We start from the raw sequence: 23,976 nt of genomic DNA, 5'->3' as shown, positions 1-23,976 counted from the left end.
GCACACCTGTGACAACAAGCCCCAAAACCCAGAGTAGGAAGTGGGGCCAACACCAGCCACCTTGAAACGGATGGCCAAAGGGTTAGGGCACTCACCTAGCCAGTGGGAGACTCAGGTCCAACTGAGCTCTTAGAAGGCTACTCTAAAAACTGAGCTCTGTGATGTTCTGAGGTGGGGCTCCCTCCATCGTTCCACTGTGGATAAATAATGACCGAAGGTATGTCTACACTTGCCCCCTAATTCGAACTAGGGAGGCAAATGAAGCATACCAAAGTTGCTAATGAAGTGCGGGATTTAAATATCCTGCGCTTGATTAGCATATTCACTGCCAGTCGCCATTTTAAAAAGCCTGTAGCCCGAATTAACTCGCCACGTGTAGACACGGTAGTCCAATCCAAAACCCTGCCCTCAAATTAACTGTTACTCCTCATTGCACAAGGTAATCCCGCGCTTCATTAGCAACTTCGGTATGCTTCATTGCCTCCCTAGTTCGAACTAGGGGGCAAGTGTAGACATACCCCGAGGGACTGGAACAGGGGCACTGATGCAGGGTAGTTCAGTATTTATCCATAGCGAACAATCATTGGGACCGGCAGGGAATGCCCCTGTAGCTTAGGGTTCCCTATTCCTGGCACAGGGCGCAGAGGCATTTAACGCAGCTTTGTGGATCAGAGTGCTATGTCTGTGATTGACCTGTGATAGAGATGTAGCCGTGTTAGTCTGGGGTAGCTGAAGCAAAATGCAGGTGGTTAAGTCGTTGAGAGAGTGTCCTTTCTGGTTAAAATGGCAAGAAACTGTTTTCTCTTTGTGATCTTGTCTGATATCTGTTTTGTGGGCATTAATCCTTTGGCGAAGTGTCTGAGATGTTTGTCCAATGTACATAGCAGACGGACACTTTCGGCACATGATAACATAGATTATATTTCTGGATGCGCAGGAATATGTGTTCTTGATCTTATAACTCACTTGGTTAGGTCCAATAATGGTATCAGTAGAATGAATATGTGGACAAAGCTGGCAATGGGGTTTGTTGCAAGGGAAGGTACCAGGGTTGGTATTAGTGTGGTATGTCCTGTGGTGGTTGGTAAGAATCATCTTGAGGTTAGGTGGTTGTCTATAGGAGACTATGGGTCTCACAAAGAGAAAACATTTTAACATTCTTGCCATTTTAACCAGAAAGGACACTCTCTCAATGACTTAGCCACCTGCATTCTGCTACAAAGACCTTTTACATCTGCACTTGAAAGGGATCCTCTGAACTGTCATTCATGTTAAAATTCGACACTTTCCAAAAAGGACTCAACAAACATTTGAACTCTCTCACCCATTACCAAGATGGTTTCCCCAATTATCACCTCTAATACCATTAACTCACAAACATCCCACTCTCCCTACCTCTAATATCATCAATTCACAGACACTTACCTTCCTTCCTCCCCCCACCCTGCATCCGCCTCCTGTTCTGCAATGTGATTTGTCCTTTTCATATTTGTTCTTTTTTTTAATTGTATCCTTTGGTATATATGGTTGTGACTACTTTCTTCCACTATTTGATCTGAGGAAGTGGGTCTGGCCCACGAAAGCTCATCATCTAATAAACCATCTTGTTAGTCTTTAAAGTGCTACATTGTCCTGCACTGTGATTGACCTGGGACCCATGATGCTTTGAGTCACAATAGCCCAGTTTCTTCATGAATTTCCCCCCAAATAACTTGGTAAGGACATGGAGTAAAATCCATAGCAGAACTGGTTACAAACTCTGAAGTCAATTCACATTCCAGTATCTCAGAGATGCTGCTGAGCCACCTATTGACATGATCCAGGACAATCCTCTGTTGTCCATCACATTTGGGCTGTGCTCATTTTACCTCTTCATAAAAACTCCTCCACCTTCTGAAGTCCACCCACGAGCTATTTCAATTGGTTGTGCTCGCGCCATCTCTTGAGCAAATTAAGATAACTTTGGGTGGACACAAGGACCAATGAATGAATTGCTTTGTTGCCATTTACAAAGGGTGCTGGGTATGCATAGAGCCCACGAAGCAAACAGGTTATGGGGCAGGTTTTCAGGAGTGCTCAGCTCAGATTGAAAACTACATCTGTTGCCTAATCATTAGCTGCTAGGTCTGGAGCCATTTAGTAAACCTGAAGGGCAGATTTCCAATAGGAGCTGCTAGGGGGTGAGGACTTTAGAAAATCTGCCCCTTGTTTAGGTACCTAAATGAGAGCAGAGCTCTTGGAAGATCTGGTGGTGGGTTCTTGAAAATGGGACTGCAAAAATTAAAGTGGGATTTTTAATGTGTCCACATTAGGTGCTCAATGCCTCTTGAAAGTCCATGGGAGCTGGGTGTGTCATTCCCTTAAGTGCTGCACCCTCCTCCAGGTCTAATTGTTTAAAAAGCTGGGGATCCAATGGCCTGTCTAATTTCCATGCACAATTATCCTTATTGCACCCGCCAGTGACTATAATTAGTCACTTGCCTGTGCACCTGATTTACACACAGTCATGGGACTAGAACCCCCACATCTGAATAAAGCAAGACTTACGTGACCTGCCAGACATTACCTAGCAAGTCAGCAAAATGGGGTTCAAAACCTAGGACTCCTAGTTCCTAGCCCTCCTGCTCTACCCACTTGACAACACTGTCACAATTTTCCAGATCCCTATAGCCAACAAATTAAGAGTATATCTGGTAGCTGTGCTGTCAAGCGTTCAGTCATCAAGGCTGCAGTATCACCAATGCAAGAGTTAATTTAGTACATGAATCAGACAGATTCCCCACCCTCTCCCCCCTACCCCAATATTTAAAGCATGGCTTTCCGGAAGAATTACTGATTCTCTCCTGAAATTGGCCAGCACTAAATTAATTAGCTCACGTGTATTTCAGCACGTGACTGAGACCTCTTTGTCCTGGAATCCAACTTCTAATGTAAGCTCTGACTTGGGGAGGGTGGCACGGTGCCCGTTGATCTCTGCTGCCACTGGAAATGGAACAGTCTGCGTTCGCTCTGCTTCTGGCCCCAGAGGCGAGCTAGGCTCATCGCTGTCTGTCCCTCGTTGTCTGGGGCAAAGGGTAGTGCCCCCCAGCTGAGGAGCAGGTCAATGCAGTCACATCGGCCCATGACGGTGGCTGCGTGAAGAGCTGTCCTTCCCAGTGGTGTTTTAGAATGCAAATTTGCCCCTGCGGAAAACAGAACGCACACTCAGAGTATGTCTCTACACACAATTTTTATTTCGGCAGAAGGATGCAAATTTGCACCATGCATTTGCATACTTCCTCCTTTTTTTCGGAAGACACTCGTCTGGTATTTACCTGCATCTACATGCAGCCAAATTTTGAAATAAACCTCTATTTTGAAAGACCCCTATAAACCTCATTGGAGGAGGAATAAGGGGTCTTTCAAAATAGGGGTTTATTTTGAAATTCAGCTGTGTGTAGATGCAGGTAAATACTGGAAGAGTGTCTTCCGGGGAAAAAAATGGAGGAAGTATGCAAATGTGCAGTGCTATTTGCAGCCTTCTCCCGAAATAAAAATTGTGTGTAGACATACTCTCAGAGTCCAATAAAAGGGGAGTGCACTTCTCCTGGCATGTTTGCGGAAGGTGAACATTTATTCAAGATCCTTTCTAAAGGAGAATTTAATCACCCTTATTTAAATTAATAAATGTCTATAAGCCAAATGCTCTCTCTGCCTTGGCTCTGGGGAGCATCACTTCTGAGAACTGTTACACCTGTTCTGTGCAGTGCACCAGGGTCTGCCCTTTGCTTATGTAGGGCACGTGAAGAATCATTCATTACCCAGATTGTTTGTCTGGCGCTTCTGGGGGCAGATCAAACCATGACGAGATGATGATCAGGAAGGGAACCATCATCTTAATCAAGTTTGGGGGTGAAAACCTTGCATTGGAAGAGCAGTGGTGGGTCTTTTTCCTCCCCCCTTAGCAACTCCACAGTAAGACGTGCCTGTGATGATAAAGAAATGTCCTTCCATTTAGGGGATTCGGGTGACATGAGTATACCACTCACGCTTTGCTCATGTGCTGTATGGGATCACTAGAACCTTTTGATGGAATTCCAGCCTGAATAGGTGCAGCTGAACCCATGTTATAAATATATCAGGGGATGCTCTTCAGTGCCATGTGTTAATACTCAAGATTAAACTGTATTAATGTCTCTTTAACATCAAGAATCCCATTTCCCCAACAGAACCAGTGTGTCATTGGTAAGATTCAGGCCAGTCAAAGATACAGTATAAGGAAAATGTTTAATGGTAGGCACAAAACCCTGCACTCTATAGGACACGTAGTTCCCAGCTTGATATCAGTGGTGGGGTCGAGTATTGAGGTTGAAAGCAACTGACTTCAGGATCTGAGCGCAGTGGGTCATGATGGAGTTTACCTCACCAGAAGCAAAATAGTGATGGAGTGATACTCATACAGTACTGAAGGGCAAGTGTACGGGCTGGATCACAGCACACACTAGCGCTGGCATACAACTTGCTCTAAACCCCAGTGAAGTCATTAGAAAGGATCCATTTTTTCCCCAATGCCTTTTGAATCAAGCTCTTAGTATCATAGTGGAAAGATATAAAAAAAAATACAAAAACGCATTTGAGGGAGTTCTCCAGGTAAAGGAGAAGCAGATACAGGACTCTTGAGGGAAGTATGTGTTGTTATTGGGGCTTTCTAAGGGTATGTCTACACTACAGCACTACTTCGAACTATCTTAGTTCGAATTAGTTAATTCGAACTAAGCTAATTCGAACTAACGCATCTAGAACTAAAAACTAGTTCGAATTAGCGTTTTTCTAATTCGAAATAGCGGGTCCACATTAAGTGGACCCTGAACCGGGGTTAAGGATGGCCGGAAGCAGTGCTGGCAGGGCATCAGAGGAGGACTTAGAGCGTGGAGATGCTGTCTCAGGCTAGCTGAGGGCTGTGCTTAAAGGGTCCCGACACCCACCCCGGACAGACAGTTCTCAGGGGTGCCCCGCTTGCAAAGCAGTCCTGGCTTGGAGTGCCCTGAATGCCCACACTGGGCACATCACAGCACTCGGCCATCAGACCGGCTGCACTTGCCGCAGGCTGCCATCTGGCGAGAGGGGACAATTGGGGGGCTGCAGGAGAGCTTCCACCCCCAGAAGCCCACAGAGCCAGCCCAGTCCTCCCCATCGGGGGCTCATACCCCATTCCTCCCTCACCTCCTTCCACTTACCCTTCCCTAGCCCCCCTTCTTATTGATGTACAAAATAAAGATAACGTGTCTTCCAAAATGGAATCTCTCTTTATTGAACAAAACTGGGGGAGACTGGGAAAAGGAGGTGAGAGAGGGGAAGAGAGAGGCTGGGAGAGGGGAGGGCAACTAAAATGATCAGGGGTTGGGAACAGGTCCCATATGAAGAGAGGCTAAAGAAACTGGGACTTTTCAGCTTAGAAAAGAGGAGACGGAGGGGGGACAGGATAGAGGTCTCTAAAAGCATGAGTGGGGTGGAGAGGGTGCATACAGAAAAGTTCTTCATTAGTTCCCATAAAGAAGGACTAGAGGACACCAAAGGAAAGGAATGGGTAGCAGGCTTCAAACTAGTAACAGAAAGTTGTTCTTCACAAAGCAAAGAGTCAACCTGTGGAACTCCTTGCTGCAGGAGGCTGTGAAGGCTAGAACTAGAACAGAGTTTAAAGGGAAGTGAGATCAAGTCATGGAGGTTGGGTCCGTAGAGTGGTATTAGCCAGGGGATAGGAGTGGTGTCCCTGCCCAAGGATTGTGGAAGGCTGGAGAGGAATGGCACGAGACAAATGGCTTGGTCACTGTCTTCGGTCCATCCCATCCAGGGTCCCTAGGGTTGGCCGCTGTTAGCAGACAGGCTACTGGGCTAGATGGACTTTTGGTCTGACCCAGGACGGCCATTGTAAGCTCAGGGCTCAGAGTCGGGGGTCTCAGTGGACCCCCTTGATTCTCTTGCACACCTGCTCCTGGGTGGCCAGGCTGGCAGCTATCCTGCCCTAGACGGCCACTTTCCTGTGCCTAGTGCAGAGATCATGGACGAGGTCCATGATGTCTGCACTAGCCCAGGCGGGTGCCCGCCTCTTGCGGTCCCGGGCAAGCTCCCGGGAGCCGCCAGCCTGGTCCCGGGAAGAGAGGGAGGGCTGGGGGACATCGGGTGGGTGGCTCGATCCATGCCAGGTGCAGGGTCTGCTGGCTGGGTGCTGGCAGGCTTGCACCTGGCACGGGCACCGTAGCCAGCCCTTGCCCCTTTAAGGGGTGCGGGTCCGGGAGGGAGGCAGACGAGTTTCCCTGGTGTTGGCCAGAGTGGCCACCAGGGAAAGCTGGGGAGGGCTAGCCTCCCACTAGTTTGAATTAAGGGGCTACACACCCCTTAATTCGAACTAGCTAGTTCGAACTAGGCTTAATCCTCGTAAAATGAGGTTTTCCTAGTTCGAACTAAGCGCTCCACTAGTTTGAATTAAGTTCGAACTAGCGGAGCGCTAGTGTAGCGCCTATGAAAGTTAATTCAAACTAACGTCTGTTAGTTTGAATTAACTTTGTAGTGTAGACATACCCTTGGAGTGCCCTGAGTGCCCACACTGGGCACATCACAGCACTCGGCCATCAGCTCGGCTGCACTTCCCTCAGGCTGCCATCTGGGGGGGGTCAATCGGGGGGCTGCAGGAGAGCTTCCACCCCGAGGAGCCCGCAGAACCATCCCAGTCCTCCCCATCGGGGGATCATACCCCAGTGCTCCCTCACTTCCTTCCACTTACCCCTCCCTAGCCCCCCTTCCTGATGTACAAAATAAAGGACACGTGTTCAAAAATAGAAACTGTCTTTATTTAACAAAACCGGGGAGGGGGATTAGCCTCTGGGAAGACTGGGAAAAGGAGGTGGGAGAGGGGAAGAGAGAGGGTGGGAGAGGGGAGGGGGAAACCTGGGAGGAGGGAGCTGGAAGGGGGAAGCCAGGGGAAGGAGGAGGAGGGGAAGTATAAAACTATGGTAAACCCTATCTTCAGTACAGTGTACAGACGTGGTCTCCTCACCTCAAAAAAGATGTTTTGGCCTTGGAAAAGGTTCAGAAAAGGGCAACTAAAATGATGAGGGATTTGGAACAGGTCCCATATGAAGAGAGGCTAAAGAGACTGGGACTTTTCAGCTTAGAAAAGAGGAGACTGAGGGGAGATATGATAGAGGTATATAAAAGCATGAGTGGTGTGGAGAGGGTGCATAAAGAAAAGTTCTTCATTAGTTCCCATAATAGAAGGACTAGAGGACACTAAATGAAATGAATGGGTAGCAGGCTTCAAACTAATAAGCGAAAGTTCTTCTTCACAAAGCAAATGGTCAACCTGTGGAACTCCTTGCCACAGGAGGCTGTGAATGCTAGAACTATAACAGAGTTTAAAGAGAAGTTAGATCAAGTTATGGAGGTTGGGTCCATGGAGTGCTATTAGCCAGGGGGTAGGAATGGTGTCCCTGGCCTCTGTTTGTGGAAGGCTGGAGATGGATGGCACGAGACAAATGGCTTGGTCATTGTCTTCGGTCCAACCCCTCCAGGGTAGCTGGTGTTGGCCGCTGTCGGCAGACAGACTACTGGGCTAGATGGACCTTTGGTCTGACCCAGTACGGCCGTTCTTATGTTCTAAGCTCAGGGCTCAGGGTCGGGGGGGTCTCACTGGACCACCTTGATTTTCATGCAAACCTGCTTCTGGGTTCGCATGTGGCCTTTGGTGGCCAGGCTGGCAGCTATCCTGCCCTAGACGGCCACTTTCCTGTGCCTAGTGCGGAGATTGTGGATGTTGGAGGCCTCCCCTCCAAACCAGGATGAAGTCCGCGATGTCCGCACTAGACCAGGTGGGCGCCCACCTCTTGCGGACCTGGGCAGGCTCCTGGGAGCCGCCACCTGGACCCGGGAAGAGGCGGAGGGCTGGGTGGCAGCAAGTGGCTGGCTCGTGCTGTGCCAGGTGCAGGGTCTGCTGGCTGGGTGCTGGCAGGCTTGCACCTGGCACGGGCACCATAGCCAGACCGTGCCCCTTTAAGGGCTCCGGGGCTGGGAGGGGGACAGACGAGTTTCCCTGGTTGTGCCCAGAGTGGCCACCAGGGCAAGCTGGGAAGGGCTAGCCTCCCACTAGTTTGAATTAAGTGGCTACACAGCCCTTAATTCGAACTACTTAATTCGAACTAGGCATTGGTCCTCGTAGAATGAGGTTTACCTAGTTCGAACTAAGCGCTCTGCTAGTTCGAATTAAGTTCGAACTAGCGGTTTGCCTGTGTAGCGCCTATGAAAGTTAATTCGAACTAACATAGCCTGAAAGCAATTAGGGTTTCTCCACAGGCTCTGCAGTGCTGAATGCTTTGGAAGGGACCTCACAAGGAAGAAACCGGAAGGGAACACCATCTACTGGAAGGCATGGGATGCGTAGTCCTAGAGATGGGGGTTCCATGGCCACCACCCCCAAAAGAAAACGACGGGTGGTGGTGGTCAGAGACTCCCTCCTAAGAGGGTCTGAGACATCCATCTGCCGTCCGGACCTGGAATCTCGAGAGGTGTGCTGCTTACCGGGAGCTCGCATTCAGGATGTGACTGAGAGGCTTGCCAAACTGATCAAACCTTCGGATCGCTAACCCTTCCTCCTTCTCCACGTGGGAACTAATGATACGGCCAAGAATAATCTTGAGCAGGTTACTGTGGATTATGTAGCGCTGGGAAGAAGGATCCAAGAATTCGGAGCGCAAGTGGTGTTCTCGTCCATCCTCCCTGTTGAAGGGAAAGGACTAGGCAGGGATTGTCGAATTGAGGACGTAAATGTGTGGTTGCGCAGGTGGTGTCACAGAGAGGGCTTTGATTTCTTCGACCACGGGACTCTGTTCCGGGCACAAGGATTGTTAGGAAGAGATGGGATCCATCTAATGAAGAGAGGAAGGAGCATCTTCACAGGCAGGCTTGCAAACCTAGTGAGGAGGGCTTTAAACTAGGTTCGTTGGGGGACAGTGACCAAAACCCTGAGGGGAGTGGGAAAGTCGGATACCGGGAAGAAATGCAGAGAGGAACGAGCAAGAAAGGAAGCCCCTGATTCGAATGGAGAAGATAGGGCAATCAACTGGTTACCTGAGGTGTTTGTACACTAATGTGAGAAGCCTGGGCAACAAACAGGAAGAACTGGAGGCCCTGGCCCAGTCCAAGAAATATGATTTAATTGGGATAACAGAGACTTGGTGGGATGACTCGCATGACTGGAGCGCTGTCATAGAAGGGTATAGACTGTTCAGGAAGAACAGGCAGGGGAGAAAAGGAGAAGGAGTTGCACTGTATGTAAGAGAGCACTACGACTGCTCTGAACTCCAGTATAAAGAGGGAGAAAAACCTGTCTATGGGTTAAGTTTAAAGGAGCAAACAACAGCTGTGATGTTGTGGTTGGTGTCTGCTACAGGCCACCGAATCAGGTGTATGAGGTAGATGAGGCTTTCTTCGGACAACTGAGAGAAGCTTCCAGATCGCAGGCCCTGGTTCTCATCGGCAACTTTAATCACCCTGACATCTGTTGGGAAACCATTTCGGCAGTATACAGGCAATCCAGGAAGTTTTTGGAGAATGTTGGGGATAACTTCTTGACACAAGTGCTGAAGGATCAGACCAGGGGCCATGCGCAGCTTGACCATCTGCTCACAAACAGAGAGGAACTAATAGGGGAAGTAGAGGTGGGTGACAACCTGGGAAGCAGTGATCATGAGATGGTAGATTTCAGGATCCTGACCAAAGGAAGAAAAGAGAGTAGTAAAATACACACCTTGGACTTCAAAAAAGGAGATTTTGACTCCCTCAGAGACCTCATGGGCAGAATCCTCTGGGATGCTAACATGAAGGGGAAAGGAGTTCAGGACAGCTGGCAGTATTTTAAAGAAGCCTGATTGAAGGCACAGAAAGTAACCATCCCGATGTGTAGCAAGAGAGGCAAACATGGTAGGAGACCGGATTGGCTTACAGGGGAAATCCTTGGTCAACTTAAGTACAAAAAGGAAGCTTACAAAAAGTGGAAATTTGGACAAATGACCAGGGAGGGGTTATCAGGAAGGCGAAAGCGCAAATGGAATTGCGACTAGCTAAGGATGTGAAGGATAACAAGAAAGGTTTCTACAGGCATGTTAACAAGAAGAAGGTGATCAGAGAGGGTGGGCGGCCCCTATTGGATGAAGGAGGTAACCTAATGACAGATGATGTGGGGAAAGCTGAGGTACTCAATGCTTTATTTGCATCTGTATTCACGGACAAGGTGGGCTAAGTGACACAAGATGGGATAAAGATGGACAGCCCTTGGTGGGTAAAGAACAGGTTAGGAACTATTTAGAAAAGCTAAACGTACACAAATCCATGGGTCCGGACTTAATGCATCTGAGGGTACCGTGTAGGAATAAAAGATCCTCCAGAAAAGGGCTTATTTTCCGGAGAATCACGTCTAGACTGGCGCTTTTCTCCGGCTTATCCCCAAGCCGGAAAAAAGCGGCAGCCATGTTAATGCAAATACTGCGGGGGATATTTAAATCCCCCGCAGATTTTGCTATTCCAAAGTGTCTAATGTGCATCCCTTTTCCGGAAAAGGGGTGCAGTGTAGACACAGCCTAGGAGGGTAGTGAAGCACTGGAATGGGTTACCTAGGGAAGTAGTGGAGTCTCCCTCCCTAGAGGTGTTTAAGTCTCGGCTTGACAAAGCCCTGGCCCGGTTGATTTAGTTGGGATTGGTCCTGCCTAGAGCAGGGGGCTGGACTTGATGACCTTCTGTGGTCTCTTCCAGCTCTATGGTTCTATGATTCTATGACTGACCCAGCTTTTGCCCAGCGCTGAAACAACCTGAGACCAAACCTCTGGCTTTTCATGGCTTATGACAAAGTGTGTGATTTCCCACATATCGATTGCCCATGGGCAAGACAAGCTAGACAAGGGGAAAACACCAGCTAAATAGTCTTGAGAAGCCAGTCAATAGCCTCGGGGGCACTGAGGTTCACCCTACAAGAATGCCAAGGAGCCCATCACAAAAAAAGCACATGGGCAGCATCTTCTACATGCACTGCGGAGGGTTGCCCAGCTCCATCTTATTTTCATGGTCAATTTTCATAGGACCAGCAGGGCAGTTAAATTATATATAGGTTAGAGCATGGAAACAAATCATCCATTTAGTTTCTATTAGCAGATTCTCCAAAGAAAACAGGGGATGAGGAGTGGGGAGGAGATACTGGATTTAGGTTGTGCCCACGAAAGCTCATGATACCATCTACATTTTTTGTTAGTCTCTAGGGTGCTGCAGACTGAAAACTGTTAATCTGCTCAACTCATGGTTGCTCCAGGCAGAGTACAAAAGGTGACTCTAAAAGGAAGGGAGTGTCTCGAGAGAGACAGGCTGGTTGCTAGCAGAGGAAATCTCTGGGGGTTACTGTTTAGTGGTTTTCAGTTGGTTTACTTTAGTTTGTGACCAAGCAAGCCCAGAAGGTCAGGCCTTAAAAAGACAGTAACATACCATTCATAACTGGTGTTCTTTGAAACATGTTCATGCCCATTCCAATCAGGTGTGTGCATGTGCACAGTAGCTAGAAGATTGTTCCCCTAGCAGCCAGTTGTAGGGTCAGTTTGGGTGCCCCTGGAGTCGCGCCATTATGACATACAAAATAGGGCTCTGCCCACCTTCCCTCTCCTCAGTTCCTTTTTGCCGGCTACTCCAACAGAGGATGAGGGTGGGCATTGGAATGGGCATGAACAACACATCTCGAAGAACACCAGTTACAAAAAGCACATACCCATCTTTTCTTGTTTGTGAGCATTCCAATCAGGTGACTCATGGCCCAAGTCTAGGAGGTGGGACGGGAGTTCTGCACTGATTGGAGCACTGCCCACCCAAACTCTACATCATCTCTAGACTGCTGTATGATTGCACAGAGTGCAGCAAAGATATGTAATGGAAGAAGCCTGGACCCTAGTGGGGTGTGCCGTGAGTGGAGGTGGGGATATACCCACGAGGCCGTCGCATTCCTTGATACAGGACACTATCCATGTAGAGATATAATGAGACGATATTGGCTGGCCTGTCATTCTGTCCTCCGTGAGAAAGAGCTGTGGTGACTTCCTAAAGAGTTTCATTCTATCAATGTAAAAGGCCAGCACCCTACAGATGTCAGGAGTATGGAGACTCTGTTCTCTAGCACTAGAGTGTGGCGTAGGGTAAAACACCAGCAGAAAGATGTACCGCCTTTGGCAGGAAGGCCACATGTGGGCAGAGTTGAACCTGGGCCTTAAAAAGGTAGTTTACTGAGGCTCTGCCAAGAGAGCTCTCAGCTCTGAGACTATCCTTGTGGAAGTAACAGCAACCAGAAACACTACCTTATAAGAAAGGTATAGGAGGAAACAAGTGGCTAGAGGTTCAAATGGAGGCCCCATGAGTCTTGAAACAACTGGATTAAGGAACCAGGGAAAGGGAGGTTGATGGATCTGGGGGGTAGTCTTTCCAAGCACAGCTGGAATCAATTAACTAATGAGTTTGAGAATACAGATGAGCCCTGCTCCCCCAGATGGAATGCTGAAATGGCAGCCAAGTGAACCGTTGTGGAGGATTGTCTATAGATGTTGCTGTGTAAGGCTGAGAAGGTAATCCAGAATTAGAGGCATAGATACCTGCAATGAGGAGACACTATGCTGAATAGACTAGACAGAGAACCTCTTCCACTTGGTAAGGTACTTAGCCCGTGTGAATGCCTTTCTTCTACCAAGGAGGACTTGCCTGACCTGGTCTGAGCAGGACATCTCCAATGGGGTCAGCCTCGGAGTTTTCAGGCCATGAAGTGCAATATCTGCTGGTCTGGATGGAGATGCCCAGGTTCCCATGTCAGCAAATCTGGGTGGAATGGCAGGGTTATTGTATCCTGCACTGACATTTCTAGCAGAGACATGTACCAATGTTGATTCACACAGGCTGCTGCGATCAATAGGACATAAGGCTCTTCCCTCCTGATCTTGAGTAGTACTTTGTGAATGAGCCATATGGATTGGAAGGCATACAGTAGAGGGTCCAACCATAGAAGGAGAAACACATCTGCCATTGACCCTGGGCTCTGGTTCTGGAAGGAGCAGAACTGCTGGCACCTCCGGTTGGATTTCATGGTGAATGGGTCCATTTAGGGAAAACCCCAGCTTTGGTAGATTGAGATCATGACATCTGGATGCAGAGACCATTTGTCGCCCTGAAATGACCTCCTGAGGCAATCTGCCAATTCATTCTGCATCTCCAGTAGATATGAAGCTTGCAGAAGAATAAAATGTTTTAAACAGAAGTCCCAGAGAAGGAGGGCTTCTTAGCACAGGGGAGAGGAACATCACCATTGTATTGTCCATCATGACTGACACACAATGTCCTGACAAGTGAGACTGGAAGGCCTGACAAGCTAGGCAAACTGCCCCTTGCTCCCTGGCATTGATGTGTAGTCTCAAATTGTCTGGGGACCAAAGACCCTGCATCTAGAGACCCCCAGATGAGCTCCCCAACCTAAGTCTAAGGTGTCTGTAACCAGCATTATTGATGGTTGGGTGCCCAGTGCTGGGGGGTGAGGGGAAGAGAGGGCAGTGTGCTGCCCTACCTCCCTGTGATGTGGGGGGGGGAGGGGTCTAGGCTCCCATGAAGGCAGGGCCTTGCCAGAAGGGGCAGGGCTGGGGCTAAAGGCTTGCCTCCCCTAGCCCTACCTTCATTCAATCGCCCAAGCAGGTAGACGTGTTGGAGCAGCTTGAGACAGTTACTCACTGTGGTTATGGGGAACCAATGTAGAGTGAAAATGAGGTCAGATAGAAGTTCAAACCTAAACTGAGGCAGAAATGCCCTGGCTTGAGTTGATTCCAGGACTGCCTCTATAAAAACTCTATTCTCTGAACTGGTAACAGAGTAGGTCTTGCCTTGTTCAGCAGGAAATCTAGGTTGTTGAATGTAGACCTAATAAACATGAATGAAACACTAGCTGAATGATGGAGCAGGCTCTGACCAGCCAATCGTGGAGGTAAGGAAACATTTGAATGTGATGTCTATGAAGGTAAGCTGCAGACATCACCATGCACTTGGGGAAAAATGCAGGGAGCTGCCAATAGGCCAAAAGGAAGTACAGGCAGTCCCCGGGTTACGTACAAGATAGGGACTGTAGGTTTGTTCTTAAGTTGAATTTGTATGTAAGTCGGAACTGGTACATATTGTAGGGGAAACTCTAGCCAAACATTTCTCCAGAGCTCAGTTTTATTCTCCCACACCTCACTTCCCTCAGTCCTTTATTCTCAAGCTGAGGTGAATGCTGAGAAAAGCCGCTCCACGTCTCCCTGGTCTGCTGGCGGGGGGCGCTAGCTTTGCGTCTCCCTGGTCTGCTGGGGGGAAGCGGCTAGTGCGGGGTTGCCTCACCCCGTTTGTAAGTAGGGATCCGATGTAAGTCGGATCCATGTAACCCGGGGACTGCCTGTACTATGAATTAGTAGTGAATGCCATTCACCACAAACCTCAGGTAATTCCTGTACGCCTGTGTGATTGCTATCTGATAGTAAGTGCTCTTTAAGTCGAGGGTGGCATCCCAGTCTGCCAGATCCAATTACGGGATAGTGGAGGTGATCACTTCACATTGGGTCGGTGTCGCTGATCACTTCTTCTCCCAGAAAACCCAGCCCTGGCAAAACATGAGGGTCCTTTAGGGCACAGACAAGCCTGATAAGATCTTGTCAGGCAAGGAAGAGAATGATTATGGCAACAGAGGTGGCTGCTCTCTACCATCGCCCCCAGCAGGGTCTCTATGGCCTGTCGGAACCAGTAATGTATAAAGGCCCAGTGCTATTGATGGTATAGCAGATGATGCTGCTGAAGCCATCCTGGACAAAGTCTGAGTGTCCTGATGTTGAGCGCACTGTCGGTGCCGGTGTTGGTTGCAAATCCAACAGCACGATTGGTGCCAGGACTGATGTTGGTGCCAGGGTTGAAATATTCAGAGCATTCACAACCCCTGAAGTTGCAGCGATTGTGAGCTGCTCTGGTACTGGTGTGGTTTGCACCGGTGCCATGCTTGGTGCTGGAGCCACTGATTGTGAGCAGTATTCCATGGCTTGTGGAGGTCTGAAAGTCATTGATGCCACACACCAGAGCACGAACCCTGCCCTGACCTTGGTGAAAGGCTCCTTAGCTCCACAATGGCCACTGTGGAGAGTTCTGCCATTGGGAGTGGTAAGACCTCCTGTAGTGCAAAGTTGAGGCCCTGCACCACTGTACCCCGATCCATAGGAATCAGACTCCGACTCTGATATGGAGTAGGGAGACCACGTGGGAGCTGCACCTCTGGATGTCAATCTTACAGAGGTGGGAGATCTGCCACAGTCCCTTAAAGGATACGGAGAGGGAAATCTAGTTGGCATCATCATCAGTTTCCCCTTGGACTGCATTGGGGGCTGCAGTGCTGATACAGTGACCTGAGGGTGGTAAATCTGGTGCCATAAGGAGCATCAAATTCTGGGCTTCATGAAACGCCTCCAGCATGGAGGGCGTGGGTAAGCATCCTGAAGGCATTAGTGAGCTAGGCTGGCCAGGACTCGACTGCCTGGGATGGACACTATTCAACACGGTCTCAGCCAGCATCTTGGTGCTGTGGCCCAACTGTGGTGCCTGCACCAGTCAATCTGAGGGCCATAAAGTTGGAGAGTGGCCCTTGACCCTCCTTTTCTTCTGGCCTGGTGCCTGGGAGTGGTGCCAAGAGCAAGTATGATACTGAACAGTGACATGCAAGGCCAGTCTCTGCCAGAGTCCTTCCTCAGCACCATCTCTTTCAAGGTGGATGCCGTAGCATTGTAGACAGATGAAGACGAGTGAGGCGCTGGATCCACAGTGCTTGGATCTGACTGAGGTGTCAGAGCCGTTCTCATGAGCAGTCTTTTTGGTGACCCCTGCCCAGGCATTCCAGACAGGAGGAGTGAGTGTCACTTTCAGATGTGTGTTGGTGCACAACGGACAAGCCTTGAAACCTAGAGAACGAAGCATGCCCTGGGAATGACATTGACAGGATGGTGTGTGGGGGGGGGGGGGACACGCTAACAACTTGTCCTAAGAATAATGAAGCTTAACTAAACTTTTAACCTGTGAACCAACTACTAAACTATATATGAAGTCTGAGAAAATTGCTAGTCCACTTGTGAGGCAAGAGACAAGCAAGGAGAAGTCCCAGCTACTGTCACTGGCAGTAAAAAGGAACTGAGGAGGGGGTCAGCAAGGCACCAATCCATTATGGCACCAATCCACCGGCACCCAGACCAATCCTATGGCTAACTGCTAAGGGAAAAATCTTCCGGCTGCTGTGCACGTGAGCGTGCGCACCCCTGATTAGAATGCACATGAACAAGCACCCAAAGAAGAACGGATAATTCTGGGAGTTTTTTCCCCTTCCTGACTGGTGAAGCCACTCAGCAGCTCAAAGTGATGACAGCTGCAGAGGTAATGCACACGATAACTAATAATGCAATCCAGTGGCTAGAAGCTGAAGCCAGAAAAACTTCAAATTGGAAATCAGATGCCCATTTTTAACACTAAGGGTAATTAAATTCAGGAATGGCTTACAAGGGCTGAGGTGAATTCCTCGTCCCAACTGAATGCCTTTTCAAAAGTTGCCCGCTGTAGTTCAAGCACAAATCATTATGCTTGATTCAGGAATACTGAGTAAAAATTGTACCCCTGCCTTATGCAGGTAATCAGTCGAGACCGTAAACGAACCCTTAAAAATTAATAAATATTACCATTTTGCAGGAGAAATTGTATAGCATCAATATGACCTCTGTGGCTGGTAATATATAATGCCACAAATGCTCGATGCGCGATCCATTCCTTTCTCTCTGTTGGTCCCATTAACTGTGAATTTGGAGTGCTGCTCTCTGAGCCTTTTACAACTCCTAAACCTATTAGCTGGAAAAAAAAATGCAAATATCAGATACATACAGACTGATCATTCAATCAATTCGTATAGTAAGGGCACATAGGGTACGTCTACACAGCAGGGTTAAAGTCGAATTAAGCTACGCAACTTTAGCTATGTCAATTGTGTGGCTCAAATCGAAACAGCTTAATTTGGCTTTTGGTGCTGTCTACACAGCAAGAAGTCGAAGGTAGAATATTCTTCCTTCAACTTCCTTTGCTCCTCATGAAATGAGGGTTACCATGAATCGGAGTAAGAAGTCCTCCAGCTCGCCATTATTTCAAAATAAAAGCTTGTAGTGTAAACCACACAATGTTATTTTGGAATTATGTCAGTTATTCCAAAATAACGCAGCTGTGTAGACATAGTCACAGATACCTATAAAGACTCAAACTATAGGGTTTTGCATTCTAAACTTGAAGTGAGCCTTGGCAGGCAGCTGATCAGAAAAGATTTTCCCTCCCACCCACCTCCATAGAAAAATGTTGTGGTTTTGGTGAAAAATCAAAAGCCAAAAATACAGTATTTCAATTCTGAAATGCTGCCATGGTGCCTCATGGGATTTGTAGTTTTGGAGCTTAATGCTCTGTCTCCTGAATAGGCTGGGTTCTCGGGTCAGATGACATGTGCCATGACGCACCATCATCATCCATCCTGGTCAAGGGAGACTACGAATCATAGGAGTTATAGGGTAATTTTGTTGAAAACCCAATTTTTGGTCGAAAAAAGTTGTCAGAAATGTTTTGACCAGCTAAAATGATAATTCATAAAATAATACACTGTGTGTTTCATTTCAAAAGACACCATGGCATTGTGTGGCCCACCTCTATATTGCCCAGTGGGTACAGAATCAGTAGGAATTTTGAGTGCAAAAGGAACATGAATCAGGACTTTAAAGTGAAATATATTATGAACTATTTCACTTTACCTAACAGTGAAATAGACACCTTTCGGTCAAAACATAGCAGCTGTTTACAACTGCATTGCAACATTACACAACCGTGTAGGACAGTAAGTGAAGAACACCTAGTATCCATATCCAACCACTGGGGAAAGGTAGATGAGAAGAATGTAATTAGCCAAGTTGGAATGTAGCCAAGACAACCAGATTAAAGAACCCTCCTACCATGCCATGGGATGTCATGACCACAGTTAGTCAGGATCTTCAATTTGCAGCACAATCCCCTCTAATTCAGAGAGAAGAATGCCATCTTCTGAATCACTGAAGACCATGTGTTCCACAGAGGTCTCCCACCTCAGACCTGACCTAGCCAAAGCCTACTTAGCTAGTCAAAAATTACAGCTCATGATGGTATGGCTGTAGATCTCCCAGGAAGCATGGAGATGCATATTTTGTACAATAGCCCCTCCCTTCTGTTGATTTTGAAAGCTTCATGAGCTTTGAAGGCGTCCTTAGCTAACTGCCTAGAATGGATTCTATGATTCAGGAGTTAGTGGATCAAGGACCATATGAGCTGGGCTATATTCACAGCTCTACTATTGACTCACATGACTTTCGGCAACTTACATATTTTGTGTGCCCCAGCATCCCCTAGCTCTACTATTATAATAAAGGTTTACTCCCCTTTCTAAAGCTCTTGGTGATATATAGATGAAAAGTGTGATGTAAATATGAAGTATTATTATTGTTGCTACCCACAGGAAAAGCAGGGGGATAAAAAGTGTCAGAAGAGAGGAGATATTTAAAATAGTGGCAATGTGTAATGAGAAATACTCTCCCATGTGTTGGAATATTAAATAAATAGTAGTATGATTGTAGGCAGGGGAAAGAATTGGGAACTACCACTACCAAAAAAAATTAAAATAAAAAGTCAAATTGTATTGGTGACAAAAGGAAGCCCACAACAACTAAGGCCATAGCTTAACAAAAGAAGCAGGTTGGCATCAAAGATCTTCTCCCCTGAGCTTCTTCTCAAAGCTGTTCATCTTCACTGCATTCCCCAATTGTCTATACACTTTCCTCAGAAATGGATGGATGTACTGAACCTCGGAGTATTAATGTGGTCAACATTTCACTGGATTTTACCATTAGCAGGTGTTCTAGATCATCCTGTTGGCATTTGACCTAAAACCCCATTTACAGCCTCTCCACAATTTGCTGCTCTCAGAACACATTGATCTAGTACATGAATCTTTTAACAGCCTCCCCTTTTGCAATTTCTGTGCAATGCACACCCCCTCATTTACAAAAGCAATGGAAGCAACCTGGGCAAGATCTCCTTCAGCAGCTGCTGCCACAAGAAGCCCCCAGTCATCTTGTCGCCAGATGCTTATCCTAATTGTTCCGCCAGGGACAATGTCATTGTACTTAAATGTAGACTCATCTGGCAGATCTACTGGAGGAAATAAAGAAAAACACATACACATACAAGAAGTCAAGATACCATTTGCAAAGAGCTGGGCTATTGAGAGAAATGAATATGAACATCAACTGGGGACATTCCCTGGCCATGAGACGACGGATATCATTTAAAAGATCTCTCCGTTTTTCTCTGCTAAACAGGACTTTGATCTGGCATTACTGGTCACTCATTTATTATTTAATAAGTAGGTTGCAATAGCACCTAGATCAATGCCTCATTATGCTGGTGCTGTGCAAACACAAACTTCGGGCAGGGGGCTGGACTCGATGACCTCCTGAGATCTCTTCCAACCCTTGATTCTATGATTCAAACACAGGTTCCTTGCCTGGAATAGTTTATAATTTAAAACCCTGGTTCTGCAAAAGGGTCCATCTAGGTAGGCTCATTTCAACACAGAGCTCACTGAAAGATCAGAACCTAAGATGACACATAACATATGAGAGGTGGAATGGTGGGAGGAAGGTAAGAGGTGACGAGGGATACAGTCAAAATACATACAGTGTGTATGTGTCTGGTGCATGTGTGTCACACATCCTGTTTGTTTATTCTAAAAACAAAGTGCCTAGGACAGAGAGGGGAAAAGAGCTGTTTGTTTTGAAAATAGGTGTTAAGGTAGAGGTGAACTTTGAGTAGGGGACCCCAACAAACATTACTAGAGACTCTCAAAAAATATTAAGTCTGACAGCAAAAGTAACAGTTGATAGTAATCGCTGGGTTCTAAACAGCAGCAGGGAAACAGTCCAAGAATCTTGTTCATTACACTGTGCTGCAGGTTGGCCTGTCTGCAGACTGAAGAAGAGGTCTCTACTTCAGTTTGCACTCTTGTTCACACTGGAAGGGTTTCGCCACAGCCTTAAGCACAGAGGCAATTTAAAAAAAAATAGCGAAAGGTTGAATTCTGCCAAAATGGACAGCTCACCTACTTGGGAAAGCCACCAACCAGCTATGTATTATTGGGATGTCTAAATCTCACAGGGTATCCCAGAGATGGTAGAGGAATGGCTTAAGAGTTGGAGCAGATGGGTTCCAGGTATGGAAAGGGGAAAAAAGAATGAAGGTCTGGGATCTTCATCCAGGCAGTAACATCACTGGAATTGGCAGGGTGGCGCCTGATCTTAAAGTGGGGACATTGGTTGTAGGAACCCAGGCTGAAGACCCCCCAGGAAGATAGGAGTCCCAACCTTCATCCAGATACTGAAGACGCTGGAAATGCAGGGGGACACCAGTCAGCAGCTCCAGGTGGTGCTTCAGCTTCCTCACAGTCAAGCCTTGGTAGCATCCAGACAACGGGAAAGTCTCGCTAGTTTCAACCAGGTGGAGTTTGATGCTGAAGAACCGGAGGGGCAAGCTACTCAGGGCTGTGTCATGAGACTTTCCACGCTTGGGTTGAGGGCTGGACCAAAAGGCAGGGTCAGGGTTGGACTTGTTGGTGGCCATTCTCTCCGTCTGCCAATGGGCCAGTTGCTATTAAACACCCTCCAAGTGAAGTTTCCTGGGAAGCAACCACATGTCCTAGTATGTCTAGGCAGTATGAACAATGTGGCTCAGATGAACACCCTACATATGACATCATAGGGAACTAGGCAGCTTAAGTATGATGTCATGCTGCAATCACAGAGGTATGGGGTGTATTACTGTACATATGTGCTGTCTAGGCTCATGCATTGTGATTAAAGCAGGACCTATTTGCTCAGTCTCGTCCCCCCTAATTTCACTGATGATGACAAATAGCTTGGAGTTGGCTGGAGGGCAGCCAGGGAAGGAGAGAACCTGTTGGAAGCAGTAACTCAGCAAACTCTTTTCCTTCTTGCATCTGACGTCTCTGTTCTGCTTGACTGGAGCCCTTCCCTTCTCCCAGCTCAAAGGGCAAAGGCAGGAACCTTGCAGTGTAGCAGTTGCGACAGTGGATGAGGAGTTCAGGCTCCTCATCAGCAACAGCTTCGCCTCCTTCACAGAAGCCGGGGGTAGGGAGGAGAGGGGATGACACGTGGAGATTGATCATTTATGATAATGTGGAGGAATCTGAGGTGAAGGCAGGAATGGGGAACATACACAGTGGGTCCTTGAAGCTGAGCAAAGGAGCACATTGGGCGAGGAACCCAAGAGAGGACAAAGGGACTGTGGGGATAAATCCAGGGGAGAGCTGGGGAAGGAATGCAGGAGCACCTTGAGAAGAGGAGACAAGTAGAGAGGACGATGGGATCAGAAGCAGTAAGTACAGCTGGGGCGAAGTATGTCAGACCTTTGTAACTCATTTATGGAGAGAGACAGGGAACTAGGAGAGGTGGGAAAGAAATGGATGACAGATCTTAAGAGCAACATGGAGATGGGTGAAAGCTAGTAACCAGCTTCCTACCTGTGATAGGGTGTTCACCTCCGCAAGCCTAGAAGGGGGAACTCCCCCACACTGCACCTGGAAGAGGAGCCAGGAAGCAGGATGAAGCTCAGGGAGATGGGAACAACAGGGACCTGAACCAAGCCCTATAGCTGAGAGCAACTGGGAACTATTAGGAAATAGTCTGCAGTCACTCCCTGCAAAAAGGAAGGTGCGTTTGAGACTACAGAGACCAGTAGCCTACAGATTCTGCCTGGGAGGAGGGAGTTTGGGCAGGCAAACTGCGGAGGCCAGAAAGATAGGAGAGGGCTCAGGGAAAGGTAGTAAGGTCCAGGAGAGAACAGACCTTGGCTGCTGATGAAAGAGGCCTTGAGCTGGAATCCAAAGTAAAGGGCAGGCCCAGGGTCTCCTGCCAGCCATGGAAGAAGTGGCATGGAGAAATGAAGGGGAAGACTGCCTGAGACTGTTACCAAGAAAAAACTTTGATACCCTGGAAGAGGAAAACATGCAGAGTGATGAAGAGGCCAAGTCATGAAGAGGAAGTGGCAGGTCCTAGAGCAAGAGGGGCTGCAGGGTAAGAGAAGAAATTGGGTGGAGAGACCATCAGGAGGGAGCAGCACCCGGAAATAGCTAAACCTCAGATAGGCCAGGAGGAGGAAGGGCCCCTAGGGGTGAATGGACCTTAGGATACCCTCCTTTCTCCCACCCCACCTTCTCACCCAGTCCCCTCGTCTCTTAGGCTCCCAAGGGTCAGTCCTGGGACCAATCTTGTTCAACTTATTCATAAATGATCTGGAGAAAGGGGTAAGCAGTGAAGTGGTAAAGTTTGCAGACCATACTAAACTGTTTAAGATAGTCAAGACAGAAGCAGACTGCGAAGAACTTCAAAAAGATCTCACCAAACTGAGTGAATGGGAAACAAAATGGCAAATTAAATGTAATGTGGATAAATGTAAAGTAATGCACATTGGAAAAGATAACCCCAACTATACGTACAGTATGATGGGGGCTAATTTGGCTATGACAAATCAGGAAAGAGATCTTGGAGTTATCGTGGATAGTTCTCTGAAAACTTCCACACAGTGTGCAGTGGCGGTCAAAAAGGCAAATAGGATATTAGGAATTATAAAGAAAGGGATAGAAAATAAGACACAGAATATCTTACTGCCCCTGTATAAAACTATGGTACGCCCACATCTTGAATACTGTGTACAGATGTGGTCTCCTCACCTAAAAAAAAGATATTTTGGCCTTGGAAAGGGTTCAGAAAAGGGCAACTAAAATGATTGGGGGTTTGGAACGGGTCCCATATGAAGAGAGGCTAAAGTGACTGGTACTTTTCAGTTTAGAAAAGAGGAGACTGAGGGGGGGATATGATAGAGGTATATAAAATCATGAGTGGTGTGGAGAGGCTGAATAAAGAAAAGTTATTTATTAGTTCCCATAATAGAAGAACTAGAGGACACCAAATAAAATTAATGGGTAGTAGGTTTAAAACTAAAAAAAGAAAGTTCTTCACACAGCGTATAGTCAACCTATGGAATTCCTTGCCAGAGGGGGCTGTGAAGACTATAACAGAGTTTAAAGAGAAGCTAGATAATTTCATGGAAGTTAGGTCCATAAAAGGCTATTAGCCAGGGGATAGAAATGGTGTCCTTAGCCTCTGTTTGTCAGAGGCTGGAGATGGATGGCACGAGACAAATCGCTTGATCACTGTCTTTGGTCCACCCCCTCTGGGGCACCTGGCGCTGGCCACTGTCAGCAGGCAGGCTACTGGGCTAGATGGACCTTTGGTCTGACCCAGTACGGCCATTCTTATGTTCTTACCTACACTGCAGGTAGCTATTCTGCATCTTAAAAGCAAGTCCATTATATCGAAATATAACAGACTTGCTATTCCCATGTCCCTGAAAACCTCATTGCACGAGGGAAAAGAGACGTTTTGGAATAGTGCTTTATTTCAAAATTTGGCACTGGGTAGACAGCGCCAAGTTTCAAAATAAGCTATTTCGAAATAAGATAAAAATAAGTTACGCGATTTGCATAGTGCAAATTGCGTAGCTTATTTCAAGGTAAGGGTGCTGTGGACATACACCCTTATATGGAAAACTTCACATCGATGCACTATTAAAAATATCAAATATAGAAAAAAAGTGAGAAAATTGCTCCTACAACAACATTAACTCTGAAATGTTGCACAAATGCACAAGGATATTTTATATTCTTGTATTCATTCAGCTGCGTGTGGTTTATTTTTAACCATATAATTACCTCTTTATACCATCTAGTACTAAGGGGAAGAAAAGTCACAT

The 23,976-nt window shown here is 47.3% G+C and overlaps 1 protein-coding gene across 2 annotated transcripts; it reads right to left on the bottom strand.

Annotated features, from left to right (window-relative positions):
• Positions 1 to 1,627: 1,627 nt before the first annotated feature.
• On the bottom strand, positions 1,628 to 23,881 carry ANKRD60 (ankyrin repeat domain 60). Of its 2 annotated transcripts, none has more exons than XM_025185763.3 (4): positions 20,511 to 23,881; positions 19,172 to 19,302; positions 16,770 to 16,935; positions 1,628 to 3,182 (listed from the first exon to the last, which is right to left on the bottom strand). In XM_025185763.3, exons 1-4 carry the CDS (start codon positions 20,764 to 20,766, stop codon positions 2,926 to 2,928), a joined length of 810 nt encoding a protein of 269 aa, XP_025041548.3. In that variant the 5' UTR covers positions 20,767 to 23,881; the 3' UTR covers positions 1,628 to 2,925. The 2 variants fall into 2 exon arrangements, with proteins under 2 accessions (XP_025041548.3, XP_025041552.3); XM_025185767.3 differs by having other exon boundaries at positions 19,172 to 19,299.
• Between the last annotated feature and the right edge of the window lie 95 nt (positions 23,882 to 23,976).

The sequence above is a fragment of the Pelodiscus sinensis genome, chromosome 17, assembly GCF_052426305.1.
Source record: "Pelodiscus sinensis isolate ZL-2025 chromosome 17, ASM5242630v1, whole genome shotgun sequence".
Classification (NCBI taxonomy): domain Eukaryota; kingdom Metazoa; phylum Chordata; order Testudines; family Trionychidae; genus Pelodiscus; species Pelodiscus sinensis.
This window is presented reverse-complemented; position numbering and strand designations above follow the sequence as displayed.